Source organism: Dermochelys coriacea, chromosome 5, assembly GCF_009764565.3.
Source record: "Dermochelys coriacea isolate rDerCor1 chromosome 5, rDerCor1.pri.v4, whole genome shotgun sequence".
NCBI lineage: Eukaryota > Metazoa > Chordata > Testudines > Dermochelyidae > Dermochelys > Dermochelys coriacea.
Window position 1 is genome coordinate 126,207,432 of NC_050072.1, and position 17,386 is coordinate 126,224,817.

General features: G+C 49.3%; 1 protein-coding gene across 8 annotated transcripts in view; it reads left to right on the plus strand.

Annotated features, from left to right (window-relative positions):
• The window catches only part of FRMPD1 (FERM and PDZ domain containing 1), a 63,055-nt gene extending 46,859 nt beyond the window's left edge, over window positions 1–16,196 (plus strand). For 7 of the 8 annotated variants that reach the window (XM_038403785.2, XM_038403793.2, XM_038403784.2 and 4 more), the window contains 9 exons: window positions 439–564; window positions 2,576–2,695; window positions 3,404–3,540; window positions 4,281–4,407; window positions 5,025–5,120; window positions 8,221–8,403; window positions 9,836–9,983; window positions 11,485–12,294; window positions 13,622–16,196. In XM_038403785.2, the coding sequence (XP_038259713.1) occupies window positions 439–564; window positions 2,576–2,695; window positions 3,404–3,540; window positions 4,281–4,407; window positions 5,025–5,120; window positions 8,221–8,403; window positions 9,836–9,983; window positions 11,485–12,294; window positions 13,622–16,071 (4,197 nt within the window). In that variant the 3' untranslated portion in view covers window positions 16,072–16,196. The remainder of the gene's footprint in view (window positions 1–438; window positions 565–2,575; window positions 2,696–3,403; window positions 3,541–4,280; window positions 4,408–5,024; window positions 5,121–8,220; window positions 8,404–9,835; window positions 9,984–11,484; window positions 12,295–13,621) is intronic. The other variant, XM_038403791.2, reaches the window with a different exon arrangement.
• Window positions 16,197–17,386: the final 1,190 nt, after the last annotated feature.

Genomic DNA, 17,386 nt, shown 5'->3' on the forward strand with positions numbered 1-17,386 from the left:
AGAAGTCCAGCAGGAACTAATGAGGAATCTTGGAGCGAGAGAAGAGATGGGGTTAATGGCCTGGATCGGGTACCATGAGAACTTAGACTTGAAGAGCTGGCGAAGATGCCAGGATCCCAAAGAGCCTGTCAAAGGAAGTATCCAAATGGTGGTAGTAAAATGAGCCTGTCAACCCATCTTATCTATAAGGGGTTGTGGGAAAACCGTCACCACTGTGCCCGGGAAGGGGGAGGGAGTACCTGGGAAGAGAGTCCCTCTGATATCAAATGCAGCTCTTCCAGCTGAAAAGTCCATGATTACCTTGCAGAACTGTCGTTAGCATGCTGGAACCTAGAGCGTCTTCGTTAACATCCAATCCCGTTAAGCATCCTAGTGATGCCCGGTCATTGTGTTTAAAATGCCTGAAAGCAGATTGTCCCTTGTGTCTTTCATTGGCAGGACATAATCCTCACCTTGAAAGAGAAGCTCTCCATCCAGAGCATTGAGCACTTCGCCCTGGCCTTGGAAGAACAGTACAACATTTCTAAGCTCTACCTGCTGCATGAGGACGAGCTCATTGAGCAGGTCAGTGCTGTCTGCAGAGCTCCTGCCATGCCTGTCTGAGCAAGGCAACATTTGTCATGCAACCCGCTTAGAAAAGAGCCCTTACCCAGATGCTGACATTTCCCTGGACACATCTCCATGGACACCCAGAATAAAGGGGGATGGAGGAGGGAGTAAAGTGCAGAGTAAACGGGGATGTGCAGTGCAGTGCAGACTAAACTGGGATGGAGGAGGGAGTGTTGGATGGATGGAGGAGGATGGGGACTTGGTGGGCTGGGGGAAGGGGGAGCTCAGTAGCTGAGTGTGAGACCCAATCACGAGCTCCTGCGTCAAAATGGGGATTCCGAGCGGCTGTGCCTCCCAGAGACGCTGCCGTCCTAGCTCTGCCTGTCCCATGTGCACTAACTAGTGACGGCACTGTACTGTGCTGGAACCGAGAGCATAAACATTCGTAGCACCTCGCTCCCTTCCTGCAGACGGCAACGGGCCATGCTTGTGTCCGGCTTGTTTTGCCGATGCTTCTTCCTGCTGTCCTCGTTTCATAGCAATAAGGCCATCTAGTCTGAACCCCTGCATATCACAGGCTGTTAAGTGTCACCAAGATCCCCCTAAACTGAGCCCAAAAGATTCAGTTAGACTAAAGCATTTCAGGCTCCAGCTGACTAAACCATCATGCGCCTCAGGCAGAGAAAAGGAGAGGCCAAGCAGCAGCAATGGCAGAGAATGCATTGTGTGTGGCACACCCAGATGATCGCAGCAAGTGGCCCATGGTGCTTGCTGCAGAGGGAGGTGAAAAGCCCCCCAAGTCCCAGCTAATCTGACCTGGGGGAAAATTCCTCCTCGACCCCAGGCCCAGTGATCATCTTGACCCTGGGGATGTGAACAAGACCCACCAGCTGAGCATCTAAAAAGAGGATTCCCTTGATCACCTCTGAGTACTGGCCTGCCCTGTCCAGTGTCTCCTCTCCAGCTGTGGCCAATTCCTGCTCCTTAAATGGTCCTCCAGAAAAGGGCACCTCTGATCTGGGACTATATAAAAAGAAATCAAGGCTGGGGTTTTCCAAAGCAGTTGGCGAAGGGCGGCTGGCTGAGCTCCCCTTTGAAGTCAATGGGAGTTTTGCCTCGGCAGAGTTAGGCCAACCCTGAGCCCTATTTGCAAATCCCACCCCTAACATTTTTCATTCTTGTCTTTATTTCCTGGGTACTTTTATGTTCCTAACTTTGAGCTAAGACTCTGAGCAGCCCTTCCTCACTCCCTGACATCTCACCAGTCAGTGAGACAGGCGCAAGATGTTGAGGCTCACTCATTAAGAGTCCATTACTAAATACCAGGCATACGTCTCTTTGGGAACTTCTCTTTCCATCCAGTTGATGAGCCAGTTCTGGATTTATCCAAAATAAAATATGCTAATATAATCCAGCGACTTTCAGAAGGTTTAACTGACATTTCGGTAGCACAAACAGCACTTTAATCTTCTGTCTTTTTTTTTAAAATGGTTTCCTCTGTTGTCCTAGTAGGGCCATGTGATCAGTCTCTGGTGTAGGGTTTGTAGGATTACGTATTCACAAGATTTATATTTATGACATTGAGACTGGGGTGCAGGTCCTTTGCCCCAACTTCTTGTTGTCATCCCAGTTAAAATAATGTGACTGGATTTGGTCTAGTCGTTGTACCCCTGTTGTACCTGGATCCCAATTAAACTATAACCTCGCTGGGGCAGAGCCTATCTCTGTGCAGCACCTGGCTTTCAATCATCTTACTGGCTTTTCTGGGAAGTTATGGAGTCTTTAATGAAGTTCTGCGAGGAAGTAGCATCCACTTCATCTGACTTTAATTCTCAGGTTGCTTCCCTCTCAAAGAGTCACTCGTGCCTCCTTGTCACTTGAGAGAGTGGCCGACTTGCTCCTAAACCAGACGCCGCGTGATTTTTGTTCTGCAGGGTGTGAAGGGCTGCCCTGTGCAAATTCATTGCACCTGTTGGAATTTGCAGAGCTGCTATTGTTCAACACGATTTTATTTTGTTCGTTCCAGGTGGTCCAAAGGAAAGACTCCCATGATTATCGGTGTCTCTTCAGAATCTGCTTTATCCCTAAGGATCCGTTGGACCTCCTACAAGAAGATCCAGTTACCTTTGAATACCTTTATTTGCAGGTGAAAACGGACCATCCCATATTGTATTGATAACTCTTTCCATCCTAAGGCCTTGCCTCCCATGTAAGATTAAAGTGTGATATTTAAATGAGTGTTGTTTAAACTGGTGCCAAAAGCTGCGTGGACATTATCTGGCTCTGAGTAGCTTAGTGATTCCTAATCTGAGCCTTGACTTGTTAATTACTTATGCCCTTCATAGGCACTGATTCCGTGGGTGCTCCCCATGGGGAAAAATTTAGTGGGTGCTCTGCACCCACTGGCAGCCAAGCTCCCCTCCCCCCTGCTCCTCTGCTTCCTCCCCAGCCGCTGCCAAACAGCTGTTTGGCAGCACACCGGGAGGGAGCAGGAGGAGCGGGAACGTGGCATGTTCAGGGGGGTAGGCGGGGAAGAGGCGGGGCCGGGGCGGGGATTTGGGGAAGGAGTTGGAATAGGGGCAGGGAGGGAGTGGAGTTGGGGCAGGGGCAGATGGGGACAGGGGCAGAGGGGGTATCGAGCACCCAGGGGAAAGCGGTGAAGTCAGCACTTATGGCGCCTTTCACATATGAATCAAAAATGGTTGAGCCAGGCAAAAGGGGGTGCCCAAGCAAAGTCATTCTTTTGGCACATGGCCCGTGCTGCTGAAGGTACTATAACAAATAGCGGGTCATTTGGGCTTCTTCCTCTCTGCCGTGCTGCCTGCTTGTGTTAACCTGGCTGTGTCCCTTCCAGAGCTGCAGCGATGTGCTTCAGGAGCGATTTGCTGTCGAAATGAAGTGCAGCGTGGCCCTGCGCCTGGCTGCACTGCATATACAAGAGCGGATCTATGCTTGCGCCCAGCCGCAGAAAGTGTCTTTCAAATATATAGAGTAAGTGGAAAGTTCTCTGCCGTTCTAGCTGACCCAAGTCCCATATATCTTTTGTACTGTGGCTGTGATAGGCACCAGAGAAATGGAAGATGGCTTGGTCAGGGAAGTGATAGTAGATTGGATTGTGCTCTGTCCTTATCAATTAATGCTGAGTCTATATATTAGTTATGCGAATCCTTTTAGAGAGAGATGAGCAGTAGTTTGAGATGGCTGCACAAAACCAGCAAATCTATAGCATACATCTCCCTTTCCTAGGCAGACGCGCTGTGCAGCACCTTATTGCATGGGTTGTTCGACCGTTTGTAGCCTAATACCTGCAGCCCCAGCTGGGTTATGTGTTCACCTCTGCCACTGAATTATTCTTTATAGTCAAATATGCCATGCCCCAACGAATAAAGGAATAGACAGACACGTCAACAGAAAGCTCCATGATGGTCTTAATTAGCAAGTAATACTTATTACATTGGAAAAATTCTCCATGGGAACAACTGGCATATAATCTTAGACTGGCGGGAACCATTAACCCAAAAGTCACCAAAATATTATAATCTTTTAAGCAAAGCCAAGCACACTTTACAAACGGAATCCTCAGTCCATAGGTTGAGGCCAGAAGGGACCATTATAATCACCTAGTCTGACCACCTGTATGACACAGGCCAGAGAAAACTCACCCAGGAATTTGTGCAACTAACCCGTAATTTCTCTTGGAGCTATACCCATCTGCTCTGTCTTCATGGCAGGAAGGACTGGGGAATAGAAAACTTTATATCTCCAACTTTACTCCGAAACATGAAAGGCAAAGACATCAAGAAAGCCATCAGCTTTCACATGAAGAGGAACCAAATCTTACTGGACCCGAGACAAAAGGTAGAACCTATGCATGTGTGTGAGATTGCTCAATGAAAGCCAGCCAGCTTGGCCACTGAGCCCAGCCTCAGTGGGACTGAGCAGAGATGGTTTTAGCACCATGTTCTACACCAGCCTTCTCCAGCTGGGGTCCTCACAGCCTTGCTACTGCATTTTATTTTGTTTTCATGGGGGCTGCATTGAACCTCTCTGTCCCCTCTCCTTTGGTACAGCTATTTCTCCCAGCATTTGCATTGTTTGTGCGCTGCTTCTGTAGGTATAGACCAGCCCTTGTCAACAGGGCAGTCAGAGATGGGAGCCAGAAGTCACAAAGTTGGGTGTCCTCCTAAACAGACTATTCCCAGTGACCCCCCTGAGCTGCCACCTTTGCCTCAGTGGGCCCTGGAACTTACTTCTTGCCGGCTGTGTATAGGAGGAGGGCAGTCATCTAGTTAAAGGCATGTGTGTGTGTTAGTGAGTGAGTGAGTGAGTGAGAGAGATCCATCCAGTCCTGTGAATTGTACACAGCTGCTTTGATCCAAATGAAAAATTTAGAAACCCCTTTCCCACACACCCAACTTGTCCCAGTGGTTGGTTTGTAACTTTCTCAGCAATATTTCTTTTCTTTAAAATCCAAGCACGTCCTCTCGGCCACACAGGTGCGTCTGAGCTACCTGCAGATACTTGGAGACCTGAAAATGTATAGCGGGAAAATCTTTAATGCCACCCTAATGGTATGTGCATTTGTTTGTCTGTGATTTTAGCAAATCTTTGTGTTTTCTCTGGCCGTCCCTTCTGTGTGTGTTGTGTTACCATGGTGTGGGAAACAAACGCGTGCAATGGGGGTCAATTTTAGCACTTTGCTGAAACTGACCACACCTCACCTTGATTAAAGCGCACTTTCTGTAAAGCAGGATGTCTTTTTTTTTTTTTTTTTTTTAAAACAGCTGAGAATCAAAAACAACCCGTTAACCTGCTGCTGGGGCATCTTCCCCCAGATTTGTTCTGCCAGCAACACCAGCTTCATCACCCATTAGTCATATTTGCCCTCAACCACCTTCACGCTTTCTCCTAGTTCTGCCTCAGATCAGCTCCCTGGAAAAATCCATAAAGCTTTCCCGTGTCTTCCTTCACATCCCTCCCCTGCCCTTCCCTCTGCCACGCTGCCTACAGGACGCTCACCATCGGGTGTGTTGGCATTGCTGCGTCAACTAAACAGGCACATTTCTCTTGGCCCTTTCCAGCAGTCGCATTCTAAATCCTTAGCCAAGGCAAACCAGCATAGCTCCTTTGAAGTCAAGACCGTCAAACCAGTTGCTGAGGATCCTTTTATTTATGCGTTGTTAAGAAGCGCAGGTGTGGCATTCAGTGTTGCTCTTGTGGATCTTCAGATGTGATTGGTCCATTTTTCCATGGGCAGGTTCTAATGCCCTTCAAAGATCTAAGAATATTTTAAATGCCATTAAAAAAAATACCCTGACGTTGATTTGGGCCAAGAGTCATCCATTTTCAGAGGAGGTTAAGTCGGCAGTGTTCCCTTGTTGTCAAGAAGGCTAATGGCATATTGGGCTGCATTAGTAAGATCATTGCCAGCAGATCGAGGGAAGTGATTATTCCCCGCTATTCAGCACTGATGAAGCCACACCTGGAGTATTGCGTCTAGTTTTGGGGCCCCCACTATAGAAGGGATGTGGACAAATTGAAGAGAGTCCAGTGGAGGGCAACGAAAATGATTAGGGGGCTGGGGAACATGACTTATGAGAGGCTGAGGGAACTGGGCTTGTTTAGTCTGCAGAACAGAAGAATGAGGGGGAATTTGGTAGCAGCCTTCCACTGTCTAAAAGGGGGTTCCAAAGAGGATGGAGCTCGGCTGTTCTCAGTGTTGGCAGATGACAGAACAAGAAGCAATGGTCTCAAGTTGCTGTGGGGGAGGTCTAGGTTGGATATTAGGAAAAACTCTTTCACTAGGAGGGTGGTGAAGCACTGGAATGGGTTACTTGGGGAGGTGGTGGAATCTCCATCCTTAGAGGTTTTTCAAGGCCCATCTTGACAAAACCCTGGCTGGGATGATTTAGTTGGGGTTGCTTTGAGCAGGGGGTTGGACTAGATGACCTCCTGAGGTTTCTCCCAACCCTAATCTTCTATGATTCTATAATGTTTTCCCTTTGAAAGAAGGTCTCCTGACATAAGGCATGACACAATCTTGGCTGACACATGGGATTGAACCAAGGACCTCCGCAGCTAACAGCAGGAACTGCCACAGTTTATGCTAGAGAGCCAGGTTGTAGAGCTGGCAGCTGAGATGCTCATGTCCTCTGAGGACCAGGCAGAGACGGGGCCTGGAATGCACACTCACCAGCAGGACCATCCCTAGGGGTGTGGGCGGCCCAGGACATAGGTGCCAAGTTTCTAATCTGCTCCTCCTCGCCCTGCCTGCTGCTTGCCTCCCTGTTCACCTCCTCACCTGGCTCACCCACCCGCCTCACCTCCCTGCCTGCCTCTTGCAGGGCCCCCCAAAGCGCAGGGCCTGGGGCGGTTTCCCTGATTCACCATACCCAAGGGACAGCTCTGCTCACCAGTGGATTACTATTGCCTTAGCCTTATTCACACTGAGTAGGACTAGCTGAAAATTTTCCATCTCTCGGCTGTCAGTGGAAAATTGGGTTTTTGATTAAATGGTCCGACAGCTAGGCTAGTGCAATTCACAGATACGGTTAATGAAGGACTATCATTAAGATGACCAGCATTTTAGTCCCATGAGGGACGGGGTAAATTTAAAAGATGGGGACAGGAGCAGGCAAAGGAAGCAAGGATGTTAAACACATGATCTTGCAACAACCCCTAAAATCCCACCAACCCAATCGATATAATGAAAGAGCCCCACACCCACCAAAGCGTGGGCAGTGGGGCTGGAGCTCCATGTGATGGGCTGGTGTCCCTTCCTGGGAGATGAACAACTCTCCTTCAGCTCAAAGAAGGCCCTGGCAACCCCGAGCCCTGGCCATCCCCCACCAGCTCCGTGTCTCTCTCAACTGCAGGTCGGCAGGCCTGGCACTGGCAGAGGGAGGGGCAGAAAAGGGGCATTCCCCCCGCCCCCGAAACTATGTTTGGGGGGCCCCGAATTATTGTCAGAAAGGCCAAACTATGTGCAAAGGTATCCAGAGTTAGCCAGTGGAACAGCAGGTTGGAGAGTCTTCATCCTTTCTAGAAATTCTAAATCTCAGCAAAATACTGACCCAGCTGCCACATTTTACTGTTTTAAACTTAAAATCTCAGATTTTCCAGGAGTCAAACGAGCCTTTGGCCTTCTGGAAGGTGGCTTGTTGTTTGAAAAGCAACATCCAGGAGCATGCAAATACCTACTCCCCCGGAACCCTAGAACCAGCCTTGCAGCTGGGAAGATCCTCCCAGCACAGATCGGCAGCTAGCGCGCTAGAAATAGCAGCGTGGCCAGCTGCCCAAGTACAATGCTGCCCAATCCTGTGGGTACATAGGTAGGCAGCTAGCCTGAGCCACCACAGCCACACTGCCATTTCTAGCATGCTAGCTCGCCTCTGTCCAGCCATGCAGGGAAGCACCCTCCCACTGACCGTGTACATGTACCGGTGAGGCCCGCAGCCTCCATCTCATTTTAGTCTCTGCACTGCTGTCTCTGAAGCCCCCAACTGAAGCTACCCACTATTCAGATTTGGGGCCAGTAAAAGTTGGCTGCTTCCCCTAATTGAAACATGCCAAGTTGTAATGCACAACTCTGGATTCTGCATCCTGCTTTGTCACGTGGTTCCTGTTTAGATTTCTATGAAGGCTGGATTCTAACCCACCTTTCTCTGGTAGCTACAGGACAGGGAATCGTATGTCGCCTTGCTGATCGGAGCAAAGTATGGAATCAGCCAGATTATCAATAACAAGCTCAACATCATAACACCCCTGGCAGAGTTTGCTAACATCAGCAGGCTAGAGCTTATTGAAGAGTCTGAGAAAGTGAGCATGGTAAAAATCTACCTTCAGGATGTGAAGGTAATTGCAGCTTCAGATGGTGATGTGTTGGGAGAGTTGTTCTTCGATCTTCTCAAAGATCTAACTGTCTAATTGAATTCCTAATACTAGTAAAGATAGCAATGTGTGTGTTTTGCTGTTTCTTTTATTTTAATAAATGCAGTGGTGGGACTTTTTTTTTTCCTAGTTACTTTCTAGTATATCGCTGGCTATCATGACCAATGTGCATTAACACTGTGCTCAAAAGGCAGCACGTCTCCCGAGTGCCTAACCATTTGACATGCTAGCAGATTGTATTTATCAGAGTTTCTATCACTTGACAATTCTTTTAAGGTAAAATATTTTGCATTGGATAAAATAGTCTAAATTAGCTGTTACCACTCAAGGAAGAGATCTTGGAGTCATTGTGGATAGTTCTCTGAAAACATCTACTCAGTGTGCGGGGACAGTCAAAAAAGCTAACAAAATGCTGGGAATCATTAAGAAAGGGATAGATAATAGGAAAGAAAATATCACATTGCCTCTATATAAATCCATAGTACACCCGCACCTTGAATACTGTGTGCAGATGTGGTCGCCCCGTCTCAAAAAAGATATATTGGAATTCGAAAAGGTTCAGAAAAGGGCAACAAAAATTATTAGGGGTATGGAACGGCTTCTGTATGAGGAGAGATTAATAAGACTGGGATTTTTCAGCTTGGAAAAGAGACAGCTAAGGGGAGATATGATTGAAGTGTATAAAATCATGACTGGTGTAGAGAAAGTAGATAAGGAAGTGTTGTTTACTACTTCTCATAACACAAGAACTATGGGTCACCAAACGAAATTAATAGGCAGCATGTTTAAAACAAACAAAAGGAAGTATTTTTCACACAATGCACAATCAACCTGTGGAACTCCTTGCTAGAGGATGTTGTGAAGGCCAAGACCATAACAGGGTTCAAAAAAGAACTGGATAAATTCATGGAGGATAGGTCCATCAATGGCTATTAGCCAGAATAGGCAAGAATGGCGTCCCTTGCCTCTGTTGGCCAGAAGCTGGGAATGGGCGACAGGGGATGGATTACTTGATGATTACTTGTTCTGTTCATTCCCTGAGGCACCTGGCGCTGGCCACTGTAGGAAGACGTGCTACTGGGCTAGATGGACCCTTGTTCTGACCCAGTAGGGCCATTCTTCTGTTATGTTAATGCAAAGACAGGAGAACCATTAGAACAAATTCATCCCGGTCAAGGAAAATGAGATTCCTTTAAAAATATTTGGCTGTCCTTCATCAGTAGGACACTGGGCATCAAAGAAAAATCTGTTTCCCTTTCCTCCTCGTGGCCCACTCTGTAATACACCTCTGGGACAGGATGGGAGATCGGGAATGTCCTTTTATTAAGTGCACATCTCTTCAGATCACATTGGGGAGCCAAGTGTGAATAGTCTAATGCATTTTTTTTCATTACAGTTGTTGACGCTGATGCTAGAATCAAACAGTGCCAAAGATCTCGCCTGCCTCATTGCAGGTTACTACAGGCTGGGTGTAGACTCGGAAGTCTCCATATTCATCTGGGGTGAGACTAAGCAGCAGGCCCATCGCATCTCCACGGAAGAAGGTTAGAACTAGTCGCCTTTTTCAACACAGGCTGGAGAGTGACGAAGCACCTTGACTAATCACTTAGGAGCATCTGTCACCACAGACGCATGTCAGGTGCAGAGTTTTCTGCTAGGAAGTTAGTCCCCTCTTGACCCCCCAGCTCATGGCTCACAACTCCTTGAAGCTATTGGAAAGACTGTTCTCTTTCCACTTGCACTGGAAGCTACTTTGGGCAGGGATTGTCCCTTTGTTCTGTGTCTGTACAGCACCCGGCATAGTGGGACATGGTCCATGACGGGGAGTCAAGGGGGGCTCTTACCCTAGGCACTACTGCAATACAAAGAAATAATAGTAACTTTTATAACAGCAACAACAACAATAATAAGCCACACATAGGAGAGGATTCAAAGAAGAGCCATGAGAATCATAGACGATGAGGGTTGGAAGGGACCTCAGGAGGTCATCTAGTCTAACCCCCTGCTCAAAGCAGGACCAATCCCCAACTAAATCATCCCAGCCAGGGCTTTGTCAAGCCGGGCCTTAAAAACCTCTAAGGATGGAGATTCCACCACCTCCCTAGGTAACCCATTCCAGTGCTTCACCACCCTCCTAGTGAAAAAGTTTTCCCTAATATCCAACCTAAACCTCCCCCACTGCAACTTGAGACCATTTCTCCTTGTTCTGTCATCTGCCACCACTGAGAACAGCCTAGATCCATCCTCTTTGGAACCCCCCTTGAGGTAGTTGAAGCTATCAAATCCCCCCTCGTTCTTCTCTTCTGAAGACTAAATAATCTGTTTCCTCAGCCTCTCCCCATAAGTCGTGTGCCCCAGCCCCCTAATCATTTTTGTTGTCCTCCGCTGGACGCTTTCCAATTTTTCCAGAATGATTAAAGGATTAGAAGACTTGCCTCATAGTGATAGACTCAAGGAGCTCAATTTATTTAGCTTAACAAAGAGGTTATGTTAGGGTGACTTGATCAGTCAATAGTACCTACCTGGAGAACTAATATTTCAGAATGGGCTCTTCGATCTAGCAGAGAAAGGTCTAACATGACCCAAAGGCAGGAAGTTGAAGCCAGACAAATTCAGACTGGAAATAGGGTGTAATGTTTTAACAGTGAGAGTAATTAACCATTGGACCAACTCGCCGAGAGTGGAATCCACCACAACTTGTAAATCAAGGCCGGAATTCCTGTCGGAAAGCTCTGTGTTACCAGGCAGGTCTGACTAGGTGGACCCCGAGGGTCCTTCGGGCTAGGAATCTAGCCATTAGACTGTATTAGTGACCAGTTCCAGCACTGGCCTCTGCTTTCAGCCGCACGGTGGGACCTGGCCCTAGCTTGCAGGTCGTGGCCCTGTAGGACAGACTGTGCGCCGTGCTCGTTTGTTCAGAATCCGAGCAGAAGTCACAGGAGCGGGTCTCTCTCTAAGAGTGCGAGGGGACTGAATTGCTGCTTGTTCTGTGCGAGTTGGGCTGTTTGCACTGGCCTGTGCTCACCTGGTGTCTTTACATTGCAGGGTACGAGTCGAGAGCCTGCAGCGACTCTGAAGACTCTTGGGAACTGGACTCCTCTGTGGAGCACTTTTTGGACCCCCCCTGGCTGAACCCTGGCAGTGTCCAACCTCTGTGTGAGGAGGAGGCAGGACCCAAGGAGCTGCCTGAGCTGGAGCCAGAGAGCAGAAACCCTGGAGGGAGGAGTAACGGGACGGACAGTACATCCAAAGCCTCTGACTTGGCCAATACCGAGAGCAGAGGCTGCAAGACCAGTGGCTCGAGTGACTCAATGGATGCTCTAGAGGAGGACGACTTGGAGGCCTGCTCCTCCAGCAGGCCAGAGTTCCTCCGGTTTTTCACACCCACTATTCAGGAACTCAGCTGCCAAGACAAGAGCGTCTTCGCTCTGGCCAGCAAGGAGGGGAGTGGTGGGGCAGAGTCTGAAGATTTCCTTTGTTTCTTGCAGTTCTCCCAAGGAAGCCACCCTGTGCCTGAGCAGACAAGCCCCGAGCAAAGAGGGGAGAATGAGGCGGATGCTTCGGCTCTCAAGACCAAGCTGTCAGAGGAGAACGTGATGGAGTATTACAGTCTCTGCTCCAGCATATCCCCAGCCAGCAATGGAGAGAGAAGCATCCTCAATCATAGCCCAGGGAACGGCTCTGTGAAGGACCTGCCAGCCGAGTCGGGCCAGCAGGAGGGACTCTACAAGGTCAATCCAACAGCGGAGGAGAATGACCTCATCCTGCACCCGCCTCCGGGCTTCGGGGACACCAGCTCCGAGGATGAGTTCTATGATGCTGCAGACAGGCTGACCCCAACAGACGTCCTGACAGGTGTGCTCAGAGAAGAGGTTATGTAGTAAATCAGCTCAGTAGGGCAGGGACGCTCTATTACCCAGCACACCTAGTACGGCAGGACCTGATCATTCCTGGGGTGCTCTGGTAGTATGGCTGGACGAGTGATGAATAATGAACCTACGGGTAGTCATGTGTCAGATTCACAATGCCAAGAACACGTCCCCCTTGTTCAATTTCCCAAGGTTTTCCTGAAGCTCTTTCGACTCGCAAACAAGTTTCGTACACAAACTTTAAACGTCCCTTCTCCAAGAATGAATCCCTCGCAGGCAGAAATGCCAAGCAGAGAGCACGTCGATATCATAGCTATAGGGTTGGGTGGGATTTTTCGGTAGCACCCAAGTGAGTTCGGAGCACCAGTCCCAGTGAAAATCATGGGACCTGTGCCCCTAAGACTGTTCGGCATTCTCGAAACCCCACCCGCTATCACAAGCACACTAGAGTACGGACATATATGGAACATGCATTTTATTTAAAGGTCTTTAAGCCTCAGTAGTACCCATGTGAGTTTGTTGTGTTCGCTGTGTACATGATGCACTTTGCAAAGTGTGTGTGGTCCTCACAAATGCCGTGGGAGGTGCAGCTGGCCCAGAGGCTGACCACTGTGCTCGGGGATGGCATGGGCTGGCAGGAATCCTGGGGGGTGTAGATACAGGAGCAGGCCAGAAGAAAAGGAAGCAGGAAAGCTGTGTAGGGACTAATTAACATGAAACTGCCCTTTCCCAGGATTCTAGTTCTACCACCACCTTATGGGCTCTTTACATTACACACTATTTAAGTTAACAGCTGTCCCTCCCACGCTATCAATATAGAGCACATTTTAACAACCCATTCTCAAAAATACTCATTTAAAAACTCTGCAAAAACTAGTTACCACGACCAGCAGCTTCTAACAAAGCTAGACTAGCCCCTGGTCAGCAGTTAGTGTAACTTAACCCTGGGTCGTGTCCTTGCTAATTCTTTCTTTCCCATAACACTCTCTGTCTCCTGTACTCTTGTATGCTGAGGCCCCAAACCTAACTTCTGCTTGGTTCTTAACTTAAACCGTCCTATACGCTACACCCTCTGTGCTGAGCACGTAGGACACAGGTTTGTCACAGCCCCTCATTTACAGAGCTTTAGCTCAAGATTCCCCAGTTCAACCCCTGGTGTCTCAGCCAAGATGGCAGACATCCCCGATGCATGGTTATCATCAGTCCAGGAGACCCCCGTGAACAACCCATTGTTCTCTGTGTGTAGCCAGTTATACACACGTGTGTAGTACACTACCATCTCTTTACTCTTGTATTCTCTTCTTTCCTGGCAGGCTCTAAGGCACTGTCCCATGAGGGGAAGGGCGATTCCTGCTTCCGGAAGAAGTCGAGGTGCTACAACCTGGGGGAAAGCTGCATGTCGAGACAAGCTACCAGGGAGAAGCACAGAAAGGAGAAGGAGCTGAAGCATGCCAAGAGCCTGAGAAAGAGGAGATCTTTCCTACAGACGGATTACACGTCGCAGGTTACCTTCCCGGTAGCTCCATCCCCCTCCCTGGAGAGCACTGATCCTGCATGCTACTATGAACAGGAGCCCCAGCTGCCCTCCGTCTCTCTCACTCACATGACATCCTCCTTGGACAACACCACTGGGGAACCCACGCTGCTGGAACCCAGGACCTTTGCCCAGCTAGAGCCTCAGAGCAAAGCCAAGAGTAAAAACCCTTCATCTACCTTCATGGAAACGGAGCCTGACGCCATGGAAACCAAATCAGTAACCGCCTCAATCATCCCTTCCATTTCAGCCAGTCAGCTCCAGGGTGACCAGGAAGGGAAAGAAAATTCGGACCTAACCCTGTTGCCCAGCTGTGCGGAGAACAGCCTGGGGCCTCTTGGTTCTGCATGCACGCATGACAGTGGCTGCGTAAGTCCTTCTGAAATATCTTCCTATTTGGGAGACATCAGAGACCCAGAACAAGAAGGAAGTGCCTGGGACAGCCCCGGTGGCTGTGGTCGCCCATTTTCTGAAACCGAGGATGGATGTATAACCTGCATGGTGCCGCAAGAGCAGCCAATGCCACAGAGTGCCGCAGAGGCTCTGGAAATCCACTGTGAATGCCATACGGCTGCACATCAGGGCAAAGGAGGGATACCTGCTTGTGCTGAGCCCGGGCCTTCTCCATTGGGGTGCTACAGAGGCCAGCTGTTGCCCCAGGCTGCAGCTTCAGACCTGGATTCTCCGTCCACTGCTGATAAAGGAGAAGCATGTGAACAGCTTGTGCCATCTTCTCCCTTTGCAAGGGGAACAGCTGATCCCACTAGCTGTGCAGTGAAGCAAGATGTTGAAGTGGTATCCGGAGAGAAAACCAGCAAGAACCTGAATGAAGAACCCTTAAGAAGAGTGGAAGATAAAAACCATTTGGGTTTTTCTAATGCCACGGAGCTGCTTTCAGGCTTTAATGGAGCATCGGGAATAATCACTCGCCTCTCCTGGCTTTCGTTTGGCACCAGGACAGACCAAGCAATGCCCTGCCCGCAGGGGGGCATGAAGGATGCCCCCCCAGTAGATACTGACCAAGCTGTTGACCCAAGTCCCTGGACAGCAGGGCATTCCAATTCAGGTGCCCTCGGGAGGGAAATGCATTTTTCCTCAGCTTCTCCAAAAGCACATCCTCCTCCACAGCTGCTTAGCAGCCAGAGCACAGAGGAGAGAAAACCCAGAGAAGATGCACAATATGTGGATGGTTGCCACGAACAGCCCCAGCCCACTCTGACTCCTCTTCTCACAGAGGAGACCACAGAGCAAAGAAAGGGCTGCCACATAAACACATCACCGGGGCTACGTTCTCCTTCCCCCAAAGCTACTGGTGGCACCTCAGCCCACAAAGAGGGAAACTTTGGTGCAGATCAGTCACTGCTTTGTGTGACCCATGAAAAAGATGCCTCAGTGTCTACGAGCTGCAACACAACACGTCCTTTGGGTTTGACCAGTGTTAAAGGGACCCTCTTCCTCAAAGCTGGCATGGACAAGTGCAACTGTCACTTGTCTTATGCCAGCTGCTTCCGCGGGCTAGACAATGACCTAGATAATGAGTGTGTTGATTCTGCACATAGCACTTCCTCCATGCCTTTAACAACCCCACCAGCTGCTGGGAGCTTGTTGTTCCTAGGCCAGCCCCCACCCAGGACCACGGACGAGAGTAACTGTGTGGCCGCTGAGCCTAGTGGGAGTGAAAACGGCCCATGGCCAGAATCTCACCCAGAAGCGCTGGGTCAGTTGCAAGAGAGAGCAGGGAAGTCACCGGCTGACTTCTCTCCGTTCCTGGCGAATGTGGCAGAGCTCCAGGCCCTTGTGAGGCAGTTCTCAGGAAACCGAACGAAACACCCTCGAGACACGTGCGCAGAACATTACTCTGAACACAAGCACATGCTCTGCGCGGAGTCCCGCAAGCTGATGGCCAGCTGCCAGAAGGTCCTACAACCAGACTGGCCTTCTGAAGAGCTGCCAGGTGCATTGCAGGAGACCTACCAGGACCTTATGCGACTGACAGCACTGTGTTTCCAGTTCACAGCCTGTGGGCTGTGCGGGAGACGTCACAAGGAGCTCACAGTCAATCTGAAGGATGTGGTTTGCACCTACCATCAGTTTGTCCGCGCTGCTCTCCAGACTGGGGGGAAGGGCTGTCACGATTTAAGTGCGACGCTGCTAGCACGCCAGGGCACAGCCCTCACAGCAGCAGTGTTCTGTCTAACCCAGCAGTTCAGGGCAGCGCCGGCGGTGTGAAGACGGCAGCTCCACTAGACAGACTCTTATACTCGTGTACCGCTGACAGGAAAGTACCCAACAAATGTTTACTGTATAACCCATTAACCCAATAAAATATCTCCCAAAGAAAAGTGACCCGAGTCATTCAACAGTCTGGCCACACACCTCAAGGCATAATCATGTGCAAGACTCGGCCGAGTTTGGGGCAGCTGCCCCATTTGCTCACACTAGGACTTTCCAGTCCATCAGGGGATGATGGGTGGGAGGTGGGTCCCCAGCCCGCCCACCCACTCAGTCTGTATAAAAATAATGGTGTCGAAGGCAGAGCGCAGTTTGTGGCTTTTTTCCCATGGCTCAAGTTTGGGGTGTGTTTCCTGGGTAGCGTGTCGTGTTGTCCCACCTTACTTTACATTTCAGACATTGGAAACAGGCACTGAATGGAACATCGCTTCCAGCAGCAGGGTCAGCTCTGCGTTCTCCACCCCAGAATCTCAGGGAGGCTGTAGGAGTTGCAATGGAAACTGATTTTGTAGAATCAGACTCCAGTACTGGCAGCCGTAAGTCCACTGCCAGTGATTCCTCTGCAACTTCCAGAGAACTTAACAACTGAAGGCAGCAGTATAAGCACAAACCAGCTACCATGACTAGCAGCTTGTAACGAAGCTAGACTAGCCCCCATTCAGCAGTTAGTGTAATGCAACAGCTGCCTTGAACCCCCTGAAGGCAGCAACTTACTAAGTAGAAGGCAGGACATTTTCCAGAAAATCCCCTCCCCTTCTCCCTGTAGCCATGCCTCCTGGGGCTAGGCCGGGGCGGAATGGGTGTGTGACTACAGGGCATTAGGCACTGCGTCATATGGACTAGCTCAGCATAGGGTTAGACAACACTTAACACTGCTGTGGCCTCTGCTTAAAAGGCTGCCCTCCATTAGATGACTCAGGCGCTTAAACACTCCAGCAAAAGCCTCTAACAGCAACCCCAACGTCCAGATTCCACACAGCAATGACACCTCCAGCAGGGCTGGAAGCTAAGCCTCGAGACCGCTTCAAAAAGCAAAGCCTCCCTCTGGATTAATAATCTACTTACAAACCACCCCAAGGGTGCGGGGGGCCAGGAGAGAGTCCTGGGAGAATTCTGCACCAAAAAATTTAAAAATTCTGCCCACAGTATTTTAAAAATCTGCAAAATTCTGCATTTTATATTTGTCAAAATAACACACACACACCAGTTTCAATTATTTTGGAAATTTATTGCAAAACACTTGTCAGTGAGGCTGTCTGTAACAATACGACAATGAAAAAGATTCAGGAAATGTTTTTTGACAAATAGGTGC